This window comes from Trematomus bernacchii, unplaced genomic scaffold (genome assembly GCF_902827165.1).
Source record: "Trematomus bernacchii unplaced genomic scaffold, fTreBer1.1, whole genome shotgun sequence".
Lineage (NCBI taxonomy): Eukaryota > Metazoa > Chordata > Actinopteri > Perciformes > Nototheniidae > Trematomus > Trematomus bernacchii.
In genome coordinates this window covers 1237044-1254160 of record NW_022987608.1, presented here as the reverse complement: position 1 = coordinate 1254160, position 17117 = coordinate 1237044, and the positions used below count along the sequence as shown (strand labels likewise).

Sequence of the window (17117 nt, the reverse complement as noted above, 5' to 3'; positions counted from 1 at the left end):
GATTACTTCAGTAGAGTCATATATAATTCATACAAATGTGTAGAGTTTAAATAACTTTTGGAGGCTTTAAATGAACCGGTTTGCAGATGAGGTTCCTAAACAGGTGTCTTGACTTGAAAAGATAATGAATACAGTAGATTACTTCTTAAGAAATATTATATAACATGAACAGTTTGGAAAGAGATGATCCACTGAAGTCATCTAACTATTTATAAGAAAGTTTCTGAGATTTTAAATCAACTTTTACTGAACTTTTGTGGGAAATTCAGGGTTGAAATCACTTTTTGAAGACTTGGGCTAAATAATTGTTATTGTGTGTGTTTTGAAAGCCTTACCCTCGCCGCCCTGGATGAATATGGGTCCTCGAACAGGTTCCAGATGACCGGCTGCCACTTCCTCCACAGACTCACATTCCCATCCACCACGTCCTCAATCCCAAACCTCTTCCCAATCTCATCCTCATCCTCCCCGGTGTCCACGTTGAGCTCAAACACATCCAGAGCCTCCTCCGCGTCCCGGTGCTGGCGGTACGTCATCCAGCAGCAGGGCTCCACGTCCGTCTCATCGATGCCCCAGAAAGAGAGCTCTTCCTCGAATAAAGGTCCACACACATCCGCCGGGCAGTGGAGCTTCCCGGTGCGATAGTAGTTCAACACATAGGCGAAAACCCCCGGGTGGCGGTCGAAGAAGTACTCGTTTGTCCGCGCATTGTACTCTATAAACCCCGGCACTTGTTGCAGCTGATCCAGCACCGAGTCGATGTCCGAGTCGGAGGCTAGCAGGGCCAAGCGCGTGCCCGGCAGTGTTTTCAGGGTGCTTTTGTACGTCTCGTGCCTGGTGCCCCCCACGTTGAGGATTATCCTCTCGTTGTCGTCAAACTTGCCCATCGCTGTGTATCAGACATGACTTGATGGGAAGCAGGGGGGAAGTTTTGGCGAGCAGCAAGTCCGGACGAAACGACGAGCCCTGCGCGTAAAACACACCCACAGTCCCGATCAAAAAAGCAAGAAATGCATGTCTGGTCTCAATCATCCGATGCTTTTGTGGCTATTTAGGGGGGTGAGGTGAGGTTTCCATAATTTGGAAGGTGGAGGTGGTCGATTTGTATCCCACAATCCGGTCAGACAGTGCACACACCCACAGTGCTCTTTAAAAAAGACGCTCCAGGATTGTTGTGGTTCGCAGCATCTCTGATCCCACTCATCCGACACTTTAGGTGCTATTTAGAGGGGGGAAATTGGGGTGTCCATCATTTTGGTAGGTGAATGTGCCGATTTGTATCCCACAATCCGTTCAGACAGTGCTCTGAGTGTTCAGTGATCACACACCCACAGTCCAAAACATCAAAAAAGACGCTCCAGGATTTCGGCCGTTGTTCGCAGCATCTCTGTTGTCACTCATCCGACGCTTTAGTGGCTATTTAGGGGTAGAAAGTGGGGTTTCCATCATTAGGTAAGTGGAGGTAGTCGATTTGTATCCCATAATCCGTTCACACAGTGCTCTGAGTGTTCAATGATCTCAAGCAGTGGCTCCAAACAGACTACGCTGCTGCCGTTGCGCGTCTCCTGAATCCCTGCCCTCTCCAAAGACGCACAACTGCTCGTCAGTGTCGAGGTCGTTACTCAAATGTATGTAACGTAAAACACGAGACTCATTTCGGAAAGTAACGTAACCAGAGGTGGAATAAGTACTCAGATATTGTACTTGAGTAAAAGTAGAAGTAGCCTACCAGAGTGTAGGAATACTCTGTTACAGTAAAAGTCCTGCATTCAAAATGTTCCTCAAGTTAAAGTAGAAAAGTATTATCATCAAAATATAGTTAAAGTAGCGACAGTAAAAGTAGTCATTGTGCAGATTGGTCCATTTCAGAATAATATATATGATATGTTTTATAATGATTGATCATGAAAGTGTTCTCAAAGCTGGTAAAGGTGCAGCTAGTTTGAATGACTTTGTATACTGCAGGGTAGCTTGTGGATTTACTCCAGGTGGAACTAAAGTCTGATTTAACACTTGATTATATTTCACATCATTCATCCAGATCTGTAAAGTAACTAAAGGGATTAAAGTACACAAACGCAAACAATGTAAATACCCAAGTAAGGTACAAGTCCCTGTAAATTGTACCTAAGTATAAATGACTGAACATTACTCAGCATTATAATGTTTTAGTAGGCTAATGAGGCCATTCATCACAGAAGATGAGGCTTTTGGACTCTCATTGACCGATACCTGAAGCAAATAGCATTTAGAGTCTGTTTTCTCCCTCGCTCGAGTCTAATATCTTCACTAAAAATAGAGCAGCCAGATTGCTGATCTCTATCGGGAACTGCAGAGTAAAAAAAAAAGAAACAGTCTATATACGAAAGGCAAGGTCCTTGGCCAGTCCATTTTCCCAAGTAGAGCCACAGGAGCAGTCCCAGAGGAGGCAAGGACTGGAGCCTTGGCTGCTTCAAAATCAGGATCAGAATAACATCAATCACAAATGCAAAAAATGCAAAAATGGGGCATGATATGAATACGTTCTTTGATTTCTAAGTAGAGGATAATGTGAAAAGAAAAGACGGCTCTATACTCTTGTTTTATTTAACATGAAAAATCATATGCAATTAAAGAATATGGCCACAGTCGGTTAAGTATTTGTTAAATGGACTTGGAATAGATTTTTAAAGAGGACCTATTCTCCTTTTTGGGGTGTTCCCTTTCCTATAGTGTGTTATATAGGTTTGTGTGCATGTAAATGATCTGAAGGCTAACATCCCAAAGTTCCCTCCAGAGAAAGTTTCTTGAATCATTTCAGAAGCTCCTTAAAATAGCACTTACATGATGAGGTATATTTCAATTTAAGCCTTTTCCCATAAAAATGTGCGCGTATATGCAGGTATTTTAAACACGAGTAAACCCCCCAAATAGGCAATTCATTCCTTTCATTGCCAGCACACAAGTATGCCTTTTCAACTGTTACTGTGGTTACGTTTTCTCTATATCCGTCACATATTCGGTCTCTCTTTTAAACTGTCTTGATTGCTGGAACAGTGGAAAGACTCACACAAGTGTGTCTTATTCTGTTTTCTCCCTGCCTGGTCCATGCCTATAGGAAGAAAGAAAACGGGACGCCTTTGTACAAACATGACCCATAGTGCTGCTAGCATTTCAAAAAATAAGTTGACAGTACCACAAAGACCACCGTGGTGAGGTGTAGTCTGACGAATGTGTCATACATGTCTTGTGATAATTAGACAACAAGGTCGATTTGGCTATGAAAGCAGATAAAACAACTCTTATACAATATGTATCCGTCTGCTATTTCCACAACACATTTACAATGCCCTGACTGAGGCAAGACAACCAATAAGATGTGGGTGATACGGGTAAAAGTCTATCACACAAGCAGTGACTACAACCAAGACATCAGATTGATTAACGAGCATTTAAACTGTTACACTTTATTAATGCTTTGACACCTTTGAGAATATGTTTTGGTGTGATTAGAAGTCTAGCAAAGCCCTTGAGGGAGCGGTGGAGGAAATTAGGATTTATTTTTGCAGACCTTGCAGGATCTGCTGCAAATACTTCCATCTCCAGGCCCATTGAGTAAATAATAAAATGTATAAAACAATATCCCCTTTAACCACAGGGCCTTGGATGGAATTAGGCAGGATTCCCAGTGGAAGAAAATAGAGCTGATTAAATGTTGCTTTACTAATTGAGAGAGACAACCTAATTTACGTTGAACCCCAGATCCCTTACCTCCGCTGCATGACGGAAAGTAATTAATAAACTGAACTCTAATTATAAGTTATGATGGGAGGGCGTGGTTTATTTCACTACGTTACTTTGGAGAAGGTCTCTATTTCCGAATCAGTAAAGGAGGTTTACTCTACTTTTGGGAAAGAATGAGAAAAGGAGCTTCAGTTTGATGGCATTTAAACAGTCAATCCTACATAAACCTACTTGATTTATAAATAATGAATGAAAACTAAGTATTCCTAAATAAGCAATATGTCTTACAGTACACAGTGTCAGGTACCTTATTGTCTGTAGCTGTGTTCAGGTGGCGCCATCTGCAGGATAGAAAGGGAACAACAACTCTTCCTGCAGCAGAAATCCAGTGCTGGATCACCCTCTGACCCTCTGTGAAACTGAAGGAGCAAATGAGAGGTGTTACACTTTCCAAAGAGAAAATGGTGAAAGTGATGTGTGAGAATATAAGAAGTTAGATCAGAGAACATGCCATCATTACGACAAACATGCAATATGAGTCAGATATATTTTAGTTTCACAATCACAGGTGTTTTTCACTCTGCAAGACGTTATCTTTCTGATAAATTATAGAACAGTTAGTATATTCACAAATTGCAAACGTCCTACAGATCAAAGTTGTAAGAAAACTGCATTTTGTATATTGTAAAAACTGCATATATCCATTTGTAAACACAAACACACACATGAAAGAAATCAAGAAAGTCCTGAATGAGAAAAACAATAGTCATGTAAAATATAAAAACATTCAAATCCTGTAAAAAGAGTTGTGTCTTACTCAAATTGTAGTGGACTAGTAAAGTAGAAAGTAGCATAATGGTAAAATACCAGAGGTGGAAGAAGTACTCAAATCTTGTACTTGAGTAAAAGTAGAAATACTCAGATCTTGTACTTGAGTTAAAGTAGAAGTACTCAGATCTTGTACTTGAGTCAAAGTAGAAGTACCAGAGTGTAGGAATACTCTGTTACAGTAAAAGTCCTGCATTCAAAATGTTACTCAAGGAAAAGTAGAAAAGTATTCTCATCAAAATATAGTTAAAGTAGCGACAGTAAAAGTAGTCATTGTGCAGATTGGTCCATTTCAGAATAATATATATGATATGTTTTATAATGATTGATCATTAAAGTGTTATCAAAGCTGGTAAAGGTGCAGCTAGTTTGAATGACTTTGTATACTGCAGGGTAGTGTGGAGGCTATTTTTATATAACATTAGAAAGACTGATTCTTATTATTACATTATAAGCTTATTGTGCTCATTTATGTGGCTGTGACTTTGGAATAAATAGACGTCTTTAGCCTGCAATACAGAGTAGCAAGGTCAGGTGCAGACACTGAAAGAATACAAAGAGTTATTCATAAACAGGACATTGCTCCGGCCTTGAGTTGTATGAGAGCTTCGCTCCCACACACAGCTAGGAAGCAGCATTATGGTTTTCCACTATATCTGCAGAAAGCTTCAGAAAAAAACGAATGACGTATGATGGCGACAGAGTAGGGAGGGACTTCCACAGGCCGGCCGAATGCTGATTGGAGGATCGTGTTGCCAAGAGACTTTTTTCTAAGTCTGTGCACCTACCAAAGAGAACCAAGTCTAAACCATGGTATCTCTTCAGCTGGTCTTGACCAATCATAAATGTACGGTTCTAAATTGGTTTGAGTCCTACTTAAAGGACAGAAAAAACTTTGTTTCTATAGGTAAATATACATCTGAGTTGACAAATATGACAAGTGGGGTACCTCAAGGCTCCATCTTGGGGCCTCTTCTCTTTAACCTCTACGTGCTTCCACTGGCTCAGATAATGAAAAACAACAAAATAAATTACCATAGCTATGCGGATGACACACACATTTACGTAACAATTTCACCAGGAGACTATGCTCCAATTCAAACACTGAGTAAGTGCATTGAACAAATCAATGACTGGATCTGTCAGAACTTTCTCCAATTAAACAAAGATAAAACTGAGGTAATGGTTTTTGGAGCCAAGGCAGAACGTATAAAAGTTAGCGCTGAGCTTCAGTCTGCAATGTTCAAAACAACAGATAAAGCCAGAAATCTAGGTGTAGTCATGGACTCTGACCTGAGTTTCAACAGTCACATTAAAACAGTTACTAAATCAGCCTACTATCACCTAAAGAATATATCTAGGATTAAAAGACTAATGTCTCAGCAGGATTTGGAAAAACTTGTCCATGCTTTTATCTTCAGTAGACTCGACTACTGTAATGGTGTCGTCTGTCTTTCCTGGAATTTTGAACACAACAGTAGCTTGTGAATTTACTCCAGGTGGAACTAAAGTCTGATTTAACACTTGATTATATTTTACATCATTCATCCACATCTGTGAAGTAACTAAAGGTATTAAATACATGTAGTGGAGTACAAGTACACCATTTACCTCTGAACTGTAGTGGAGTAGAAGTACAAAGTAGCATCAAATGGAAATACTCAAGTAAAGTTCCAGTACCTCAAAATGTTAGTTAGTAGGCTACTTGAGTAAATCTACTTAGTTAGTTTACAACATTGTCAAAGGATAAGAGCATGTTCTTAATCACTATTAAAACCAATTGCAGCTAAATTTAACTTAGCAACAGTCTCTTTTTTTTGTTGCTTTATCAGCTAGTTTAGTAAACAGAATACTAGACTACATTTGTCAGGAGGACACAAACACGACTTCCTCCCAATCCATGCTACAGTTAGCCAGGTGAATGTAAATGAGCAGCTGTTTGACACCATGTACCGCAACAACACGGCAGCCATTATATTTGTATTGTGTATTTGATTGACATTGAAAGATGGAGTTTAGCGGATATTTTGGCCTCCAAATTAATTTGTTTGTTTTTCACCCACTTCCAGGTTACTGAGCGCCATTTTCACCGACGTTATAATTGCGTGGACGTTGACGTTACAACTGGTTACCATGGAAACTTCTTTGGTACATGGATAAAGCATAGTCAATGGTCTAATAATCAATTAAAAGCAGACGTGGAAGAAGTACTCATATCTTTTACTTGAATAAAGTAGAAGTACAAGAGTGTAGGAATACTCTGTTAATATCAAGATAGTATCGCTAGCTGCTAATGTTGTGTTAGCTCTTGTTGCTAATGTTGTGTTAGCTCTTGTTGCTAATGTTGTGTTAGCTCTTTTTGCTAATGTTGTGTTAGCTCTTTTTGCTAATGCGTAGCTTTGGCTTTACAGTATGCATTAAAACCATGGGAGTCAATATCTTCAGAGGTGGAAGAAGTACTCAGATCTTGTACTTGAGTAAAAGTAGAAGTACCAGAGTGTAGGAATACTCTGTTACAGTAGAAGTCCTGCATTCAAAATGTTACTCAAGTAAAAGTACAAAAGTATTGGCATCAAAATGTAGTTAAGTAAAGTACTAGGATACTTTCCACCCCTGGTAACAAAAGTAATGTAATGTAATTTTACTCCAATATATATTAATTCATGTATTATTTATTAAGCTTTAATGAATTTTCAGATTTGGCATTAAAAAACATGTGATAATCTTTTTACCATAATGCATCTCTCGTTTTATTTTCTCCTAAGGCAACTCCCACATGAAATACACAACGTTCAACACAGAAATGTGACAATGCATTAAGGGGAATGACTAATACAGTGGTTCTCAACTGGTGGGTCGCGGACCCGTTTCGAGTGGGTGAATGTGTGAGTGAAGAAAAATTGGCGTTGGACTGGAAGTACCGGAGACCATAAAAGGTTTTGAAAAAGTCCCCACGGAGAATAACTTTGCGGTAGAACTATTCTTTATACATCCATGGGTACAACTTCAGATCAAAATGAACACATAATGAAATATGACCCCCGGTTTGATGATTGACAGGTCACAGAACAATCGGATCTACCCTTACCCACAATTTAAAGTAATTCACACAGACTATCTCCTCTTTGCTCTTCTCTCTGTGTGGAGCAGCAAGCTGTCAGAACAAAGTGAAAAACAAACAATGGCATAAAATATTATCAATGTCGGGTAGTAATATATTTATTTATTTTCTTCTCAGAGTGTACCAGAATGCGTAGTTTATATGTTAGTATTTCTAAAAATCTCCTGGGGGAGAATCCCCCCAGACCCCCTGCTGGGTTTGGGTTTTCAGCATGTGGGCCTTTTTATGTTATACAGTTCAGCTTTGATTCCATCATCTCATTAAACCTTTTTTAAAAGCATACTTTAGTTATGCGAAGGGACATAAGGGATATATGCACTGTACTTCACTTTAATTAATATTGTATGCTGAAAAGCGTATATATTACAGCACGATTTTTTGTTGAATAGATTTCAGTGGTTCAAAATTTCGGGTCGCGATTTATTGACAAAGGAAAAAAGTGGGTCCCGAGGCCTGACCAGTTGAGAACCACTGGACACACACATTTAGAAAACAAATGAAGGCAAATATGTGTGATGTGGCAATGAATAGATAAATACACTCATGATTAAGTGGTAAAACAGCCAATAATAGGGCAATGATGGTTGGGCTTCACAATAACAAAATGTGATATTAAATGATAACACTCTGCTAATGGGGAATCTCAATTTTCCAAACATATTTAATTTTTACAATGAATTTTTCCCAAACACTAAGCAAATTGTATTCTATTATCTACTATTACTATCTACTATGAGTTAAATAAAGTGAGTCCTAAACTGTAACAGACAAGGACACATGATGCAAAAATGATGATCATACATGCTGTGATTAATCACTTAAATAACTGACATCAGCACAAATTATAACAAGACTTGTTGTCATTTGAAAAACAAAAATCCACACCTGAATAGTAATAGATATTTAGAAAAGCACATTGATAGTATGTACCCAATGACTGAGCAATAAAATGCACTTCTCTCAATGATATAAGTATCCAACAAACATCCAATTAAACACATCCCAAATACAATGATTTAAAATGAAAAAAGTAGACAAATGTAACTAGGAAATGTGTTTCTGGTTGACCAAATGATTGTCATCGTCCTATATGATAATTACATTTACAAATGATTTGAAAAAGCACATGCAGTTGGTTTTGATGTATGCCCAAACACAGGTTCACATTTTCACAACACACATTAGAATATTCTGCTCATCGGCTCCAGCACATTAGAGTCAATCCCTTTATGATTAAACAGGAAATGGTCATCAATCAATCATTCATTTCTGGAAAGTCCCAGCACACAGGATGTTCGGGGTTAGGATGCAAACCATGAAAGCACTTGTTCTCTAAATGAACAGACGGAGAAGCTGGGGTTTTAAGTCATCCAATGCTCACATCCTGTGGCATTCATCATAGTGGAAATAAGCGTTAAAAGACCTGCAGGAAATGCAACAACAGTACCGCAAAAAGACATCTCAGTATTGTTATCCTAAGTCTGTTGGACTACTGGATAAACATGTGAAAAGTAATGGCAAATGCAAAATGCAGCCTCCCTTTAATGCAGAGAAACCAACGACAGAGCCAATAAAATAAATATACATGTAGTGATTTCATCCTAAAAAAAAGGCAATGATAAGTGTTGGCAAAAGCAGGACATTTTAAAGTCAGCACACAAAGACTAAAACCAGTAGCACTACACAATGCTGGAGCTCCTCCAACACGTCTATCCTCCGTCTGTTTTTGTGCCCAGTGTGCAGTGGTGCAAAAGTGAGAGGAACAGCAAGAGGATTGATTTTTCTTTTTTCTCGTGGGGGTGGAAGAGGGTCTGAGTTTAAACAGTATTCATGCACACTGCTATTTACAACAACACAACTATCTTTGGTAAGCATGTGTGCACCAAGTTATTATGGAAATGGGGTAAATTATAGGTAAAATCTGAATAAATGTAGGAACTTTACGCTGCAGATTCCTAATGCCATATCATTCTCACAGCTGTTACAAAGGTATGAAACGAGTAGCCTGACAGAAACAGAAGATTAATATGTCATGTAACCCTTTCTTGCATCTATAGGAAGAGTAGTATCATATTGACTCGTTGACCTTGTGCACATGTGTTTGTGCTGGTCCCTGTGAGTGCAACAGGAAAATAGAGCATCATGTGTTAGAGTTTCCTATGAATGCAATATATGATTATTGTTAATATGTAGACAGCCTTTTACTTTACCATCTCATAGAGTCCTGTTGTAAACACTGAAATGTTGAGTACCCCAAAGTGTTATGATAGAAATGTATAGTACGGGTCCCCAGCACATAGAAACTGCCGGGTGCTAACTTGCATATGTTGGGCAATTTGTACAATTAGCCTAAATTGCGTTAGTTAGCATATGCAGACAATAGTTAAAAAAAAATGGGTTGGCAAATTTGGATGATCTTGTTGTGGTTTTGGAAGTTATTGAATCAATTTCTAACATTTTCAGGAGCAAAAAGGGCAGTTTTAACCAGAAAGTGGACATATATGTGTTTTCTTAATGAATTTTGGGTCGATTTTAAAGTTTTAGGAGACTCAAAACTCCCATTTCTGATCATAAAAAGGTCAAACATTGATTCAACATCTCAAAAACCAGACCAAAATTGTCCAAATCAGCCAAGCCACTTTTGAAATATTGTCTGCATATGCTCATTAATGCAACTTATGCCAACTAGGCAAATTGCTGGGGACCCGTACTATACAATTCTAACATAAACTTTGGGGTACTCAACATTTCTGCATTCACACTGCAGGCAAGGAGACTATTTGGGAAAGAAAGACATTCAGGTTTTGATAATAATCCGTCTCATTCCTCCACAGTGAGTTCAGTCGGGCTTGTTTCGGCGCCTGAGGCCAGAAACAAGCTGCTCTGATCCAACGTCCTCAATGTTTGTCTCAGAGGAGTCCTCCAAACCTTCTTCCTCCTCCTCCTCCTCCTCCTCCTCCTCCTCCTCCTCCTCCTCCTCTCCTTCTTCTGTCTCTGCCACTTCCCCGTCTGACTCCTCAGGTTTCAGCTCCTTCATCTCTGCACCTTCTGCTGCAGCATCGTCTTCCAAACGCCTCGGACGGATCTGCTCCGAAGCTTCAGGCGTTTCTGGAGAACTTTCCGCTGCAGAGTCTTTGGCTCCGAGCGACTCGATGATGTCGTCTAGATTTCGCTCGCAGGACGACTCTGAAAGACAGGCGATATTCAAGATGCAAAGGTTTTATTGTCATATGCTCAGCAGCTACAGTGTAGAAATGGCAATGAAATTCTACGGACCTGAGCTCCTCCAACAATGCAACATATATGTAATAAAAAAAAATTGTGCAAAAAAACTGTAAATAGAATATGATATGTACAAGAACAGAATATGAAATAAAATAATGTAAATTAAGACTAAATTAAATACGGTTTATTGCAGTGATAACTATTTATATAAATAAATAGGTATATTGCAAGATGACAAACATGAATGTTTAACGGATTTAAAAGTGAAGGGCATTTTCCATTGATAAAAAACAGCTGAAAACATATATTTTTACGTTAGGGTTTTATTTATTTATAACGCCCTTTTATTTATTTATTTTATAGGTTTTATTTATTGTATATATTTTATAGTTTTATTAGCGACATTCCCTTTTAAGTTGGTCTTCATTCTTATTATTTTATTAGTTTTCTTATTGTTTTTTTATTGATTAATTTTATAAAAAATGTAAATGTTGATTTATATAACTATTATTATCATTATACTTATTATTATTATTATCTGATAAAAGCCAGAATTTAAAACACAGTTAAGTCTCAGTCTCAATGGATAGCATTCAAAGGAGATATGCAACAAAAGCCATGTGGAAAACTCTGAAGTATTCTAACAGCTACTGTAACATAACGAATTCAGCTTAATATCCATTTCCACATCGCTAATCCATCAGCACCAGTGTAAACATCACATGTCATTTGTTAGACCCTTTTATCCAAAGCGACTTACATACATTCGGTACTGTGGACAATCCCCACAGGAGCAATTTGGGGTGAAGTGTCTTGCCCAGGGACACAACGACATGCTGACTGCAGTGGGACTCGAACTTGCTACCCCCTGATTCGAAGTCCAGCACACTATCCACTGAGCCACAGCCTCCGTAAACAGATATCATGTTCTGCTGTCACTTTTTTTAAACATTAGAAATATTGCTTTCATTCATCAAGTCTTTCCTGTCTCTTGTGAGCTGTTCAGTAACCATCAATGAAACCCAACACTGCAGAAAGAAGTCACGGAGGGATTTATTCCTGCTATTAACCGCCGGAAAGCTTTCAACGCTAATGCAGGTTTAATTGATTTCAACAAATGGACAGTTTTTCTGTGTGAAGTATCTCAGGGCAGCAGAGACTCTGAGACTGAATTTGTCGAAACAAACATGGATGAGGTGTTGCATTAACAGATCCTAAAGTCAATTAAAACAGGAAGAAAAGGGGGAGGCTTCTGACTAAAACATGATGTAGTTATTTTCTAATGTTTGGTTCTCTTTGTACTTCACTATTTGAAAAATGTACCGTATAAAGTTCTGCTAAACTGCACTGAAATGGATGAATGTGTTCACTGTGTGCAGCTATAGTGTGATGTTTCACGTTTCAGGCCGCCATTTGCATGTCTCTGGATGACGGTTTGAAAGTATAATCAGCAGGTTTGTTTTTCGGTTGCAGATTCTGGGACGAAACCACAGAAAAGCCCCGCAGCACACAACATGCAAAACAGGTTATTCCTTGGTCTACTGTACTATAAAAAGCTGCACGGAGGCGCGGCTGTAACACCTGATTCTCCTCTTGTCTTATTTTATGTTTCAGCCAAAGTTCTTTAAAAGACACTTGTTATTATGTTTATACATATGTATGACATGGTGTATGGATATATGATAAACTGAGGTTTCTACTGCATCTGCTGCAACATTCTCTGGTGTATAAATATATGTTGGATTCACCATACTGTATAGTATTGTCACTGTAAATATTTGACCATTTTTACCTAGAACTACAGTATGTAAAATATGGGAATTTTCATGCAGAAACCGTGTTTGCAAACGTATGCAAATCAGACTTCAGCCACATTTGTAATCGTAAAATCAGATGCAAAACACTTCTCTAAAAACGTGTGTCGGCTCGTCTGCCAAAGTCAAAATTCCAATTGTGGTTTATGGCAACAAACCAAAGCTGAAGCCAGATCGAGAGATGGCGTGACTGCATTTTCAATATCTTATCATCTATCCTGCAGGTTGCTGGTTTGGGTCTTTTTCATTGGAAACATTTCACAGTTAGCACGCTGGATTAATGCACGCTAACATTGTAACTATAGGTGTGAGATGCATGAGGTTACTAAGCAAACTGGGAAGTGACAGTGTGAATAGTTTGTCCTAAGAACACGCTCAAACACTATGTACCGTTGATGTTGATTGGGGGGCAGTCCATGCCTCTCTTCTTCATCAGGACGCGGATGGTCTGCAGCTGAGACATGATCTCGTTCTTTTGATCCAGGGCCACGGACTTCACACTGAAGAGAAATGAAAACAAATATATCTCCAGTGGTGTAAAGTACATTTACTCAATCCCCTGTGCCCTCCTTTACACTGTAGGCCAGCTAAATGAAAAGGGACAGGCAGAGTAACGTGAGGATCATGTTTCAGAAGCAGAGAGCATGAAAACAAACCAGTTAGTGAGCGGGTCCAGCTGAGTGAGGATGGAGTTCAGCATCCTCTCCGTCTGCGTCAGCCTTTGTTCCAGCTCATTCAGCTGGTTCTCTGCACCGGAACAAACACAAAAGTGTGCAGAGAGGGGGACTTCAGGGGTAATTCAACACTCACATGTTTGTTTGATTTGAGGAAACACAGATATGCAAACAGAAATCAGACGGGGATGAAACACACACCTGCTTCCACTGATTTTTTTGCTCCTTTCACAACTTTCTCCTTTTGTTGTTCCTTGTCATCTGCAGACTTTATCTGTGGGTGGAAGAAAATGACACCATGTTGGTTTTGCAAATTCGTTTATCACATTTGTAAATGATCTCAAAGTTCCACAGTGTTACAGGCAGACATTTGACTCATTTGTTCCAAGTCTCATGTCATTTTATTTCGGGCAAGTCGAGTTAAATCCCGTTAAGTCCTTAATGAATGCAGGTGAGACTGCAGTAGCTTTATTTATTACATGTCTATTGTTAGACGACTTACATACTCAATACTGTGGTCAATCCCCACAAGAGCAATTTGGGGTGAAGTGTCTTGCCCAAGGACACAACAACATGCTGACTGCAGTGGGGATTGAACCAGCGCTCCTGATTCATCCGAAGATCAACGCACTGAGCCACACCCTCAAGTTGGTACCTGTCTTTTTATGATGTTATTGGACAGTGTATCTAATCCTGAATTAAGTGACACCAAAAATGGCAGTTTTGAGTCCCCATAATCTTTAAAAACGTCCACAAATTAATCAAAATCTGTCAAATATGGCCACTTTTTGGTTAAAACTGCCGTGCTTGACCCTGATAATGGCAGCAAAAGGATTCAACATCCTCAATGACCTCCAAAACCACTCCAAAATTGTCCAAATCTGCCAAGCAATTGTTTAGCTACTGTCTGCATATGCTAATTATTGCAACTTGTGCTAATGTGCAAATTGCTCAACATATGCAAGTTAGCATCCGGTAGTTTCTATGTGCTAGGGGCCCGTACTATACATTTCTAACATAAAACGTTGTGGTACTCAACATCTCCGTGTTCCCAACAGGTCTCCATGAGCTGGACTTCCTATCTTTACTCACCTTTAAGAACTTATAGGCTGCAAACACTCCGAGCCCGATGGCGTAGAGAGGCATCAGCGTGAACACGTAGCCCTTGTTGCTGTTGGATTTGAATTTGTTGTCGCTCTTCATCTCTTGCTCCATCAGCTTCTTCATCTGCTGCATGTTCTCCGGGCTCTGAGGGGAACCCGGTGCGTTCAGGTTCATCGGCTGACCTCTCACTGCACCTGGACCCGGGCCAGCTGGTACCAGAACAACATGAGAGGGAACAAAGGGAGAGGATTCTGATTACAGTGGGAGGAAGATATGCTTTTACATTTGTTGGGAAAATAGTGAATGTCCTCTTCCAATCTGAGAGTAACATGATAACAAAGGTATCCCAACTGTAGCTGAGTACATGACAGGATGTATGATTACCTAGAAGAGCATCAGGACTGTTTGAGGCATATGATAGCTATGTGATTAACATGATGATTCAGCCTCTATGGAGATAGACATATGACAAGCATGCTCATTTCTGACGTGGAGCTAATCTGAACTAAACATTGAATACTGCTTTATATTCCTCCATCTTGTGACTGTGTAACTCCCTCTCTTGGATATCAGCATGTGAAGGACACTGTTCAGGAACTAGTTGATGCTCTGTATGTGATGACTACTTCCATTCTGGAGAGGATCAGAAATACATGGATCCTGAGATTGAAGCTCAAGCCGGTGACCAGTGAGATTTTTCTAACAACATTACATTGCATTTAGCTGACACTTTTATCCAAAGCGATGTACAATAAGTGCAATGCCAAGATACAAGCGAAACAGGAGGGTCTGGCAGAAGACATTTAATCCCCACAAACTACAAAACAAAATGCCTAAAAGTAGATTGAGCTGCTAGAAAAACTATTACAAAGAATTAGCTTAAAACGCACATCCTGTCAGTAGAGAACGATATTATACATTGTTAGGCTAATTCAAGAAAGGCTTTTCACAATAAAAAACCTGCTTCTCTGAGCTGCCTCAAACAGGTGTTTCTATTGCACAAAATAAAACACCACTCAGGAACGTGAGGATTGGGAAAAGGCACTTCATTTTACCCAACGACTGTACTTAAGTACAATTTAAAGCTACTTTGTACTTCTACCCTTCTACAGTTCAGAGGTAAATGGTGTACTTTGACTCCACTACATGTATTTAATACCTTTAGTTACTTTACAGATCTGGATGAATGATGTGAAATATAATCAAGTGTTAAATCAGACTTTAGTTCCACCTGGAGTAAATTCACAAGCTACCCTGCAGTATACAAAGTCATTCAAACTAGCTGCACCTTTACCAGCTTTGAGAACACTTTAATGATCAATCATTATAAAACATATCATATATATTATTCTGAAATGGACCAATCTGCACAATGACTACTTTTACTGTCGCTACTTTCACTATATTTTGATGATAATACTTTTCTACTTTTACTTGAGTAACATTTTGAATGCAGGACTTTTACTGTAACAGAGTATTCCTACACTCTGGTACTTGTACTTTTACTCAAGTACAAGATCTGAGTACTTCTACTTTTACTCAAGTACAACATCTGGATCCCTTGTTCTTACCTTTTCTGGAGAGCCGGGGGTCGAACCGGGTCTCTTTGGTCCCGGTTCCTCCGCCAACCCCGAACATCCTGGGCAGGACAACAAACGTGAAAAGCACGGCCGTGAAAGCCAGGGCGACTTGTTGTGATGTTGACACCACCATGCTCGGTGCACACACACACTCACACGCACACACACGCACACACACAAACAAACACACACTCACACACACACACACATACACACACACTCGCACACACACTATAAGAGAAATGGATGAAGACGCTGGAGAAGGAGTAGGGGAATAAAAAAAGCTGTGAGGTTAAATGGAAATGAAAGAGTGCGATGAGTGAAACATAAAACCTCAGCTGTTCTGCTCAAAAACAGCTGGCTCTGATCCACTGCAATAAAACAGGAGCAGGACATCCGAGGGAGGCGCTTTCAGAATAAAAGCGTCAACTGGGAGACACGAGAACAACATTTGTGGAACGTCACGTGACCAAAAGTAAAAAAAAAGGCTTCAGTTGGGAATTCTCTAAACTCTAATTGTCATGTGACTATTTTATTATATGTTTTTAAATATATCATTTGTGCTCGTGTAACTATATATATATATATATGTATGTATTTAATATATAGGAATTATCAAAATGTGGGTTGTGACGAATAGTAAAAAAAAGAAAAGAAAATTGAGTTCTTCTGATTATTCTTTCTCAGAAAAAAATTATATATGAATAATTTTGCAAAAGATCTGACTTTTATTTTGAAAATACGTACAGCAACTTCCTCATCGCTTGAGGTTTTATCTGTTGTAACAGAACATGAAAAGCACGCTCCTGCCCCCTGTTTGCAGAAGAGGTTCTCTACATGTCTGTTTAAATATTGATAACTTACTCAAGTACTGTACTTAAGCACAATTTTGAGGTACTTCTTCTTCACTTTAGTATTTCAATTTCATGCTACTTTGTACTTTTACTCCACTACATGTATTTAATACCTTTAGTTACTTTACAGATGTGGATGAATGATGTGAAATATAGTCAAGTGTTAAATCAGACTTTAGTTCCACCTGGAGTAA

The 17117-nt window shown here is 39.1% G+C and overlaps 2 protein-coding genes across 3 annotated transcripts in view; both read right to left on the bottom strand.

Moving 5' to 3' along the window:
• The window catches only part of kcnc2 (potassium voltage-gated channel, Shaw-related subfamily, member 2), a 62893-nt gene extending 61421 nt beyond the window's left edge, over nt 1–1472 (bottom strand). For both annotated transcript variants that reach the window (XM_034131277.1, XM_034131276.1), the window contains exon 1: nt 336–1472. In XM_034131277.1, coding sequence (XP_033987168.1) covers nt 336–887 — 552 coding nt within the window. In that variant the 5' untranslated portion in view covers nt 888–1472. The remainder of the gene's footprint in view (nt 1–335) is intronic.
• Nucleotides 1473–8310: 6838 nt separating this feature from the next.
• On the bottom strand, nt 8311–16463 carry ccdc107 (coiled-coil domain containing 107). The gene is made up of 6 exons (XM_034131444.1): nt 16061–16463; nt 14478–14698; nt 13587–13659; nt 13368–13458; nt 13102–13211; nt 8311–10858 (listed from the first exon to the last, which is right to left on the bottom strand). Exons 1-6 carry the CDS (start codon nt 16200–16202, stop codon nt 10512–10514), a joined length of 984 nt encoding a protein of 327 aa, XP_033987335.1. The 5' UTR covers nt 16203–16463; the 3' UTR covers nt 8311–10511.
• Between the last annotated feature and the right edge of the window lie 654 nt (nt 16464–17117).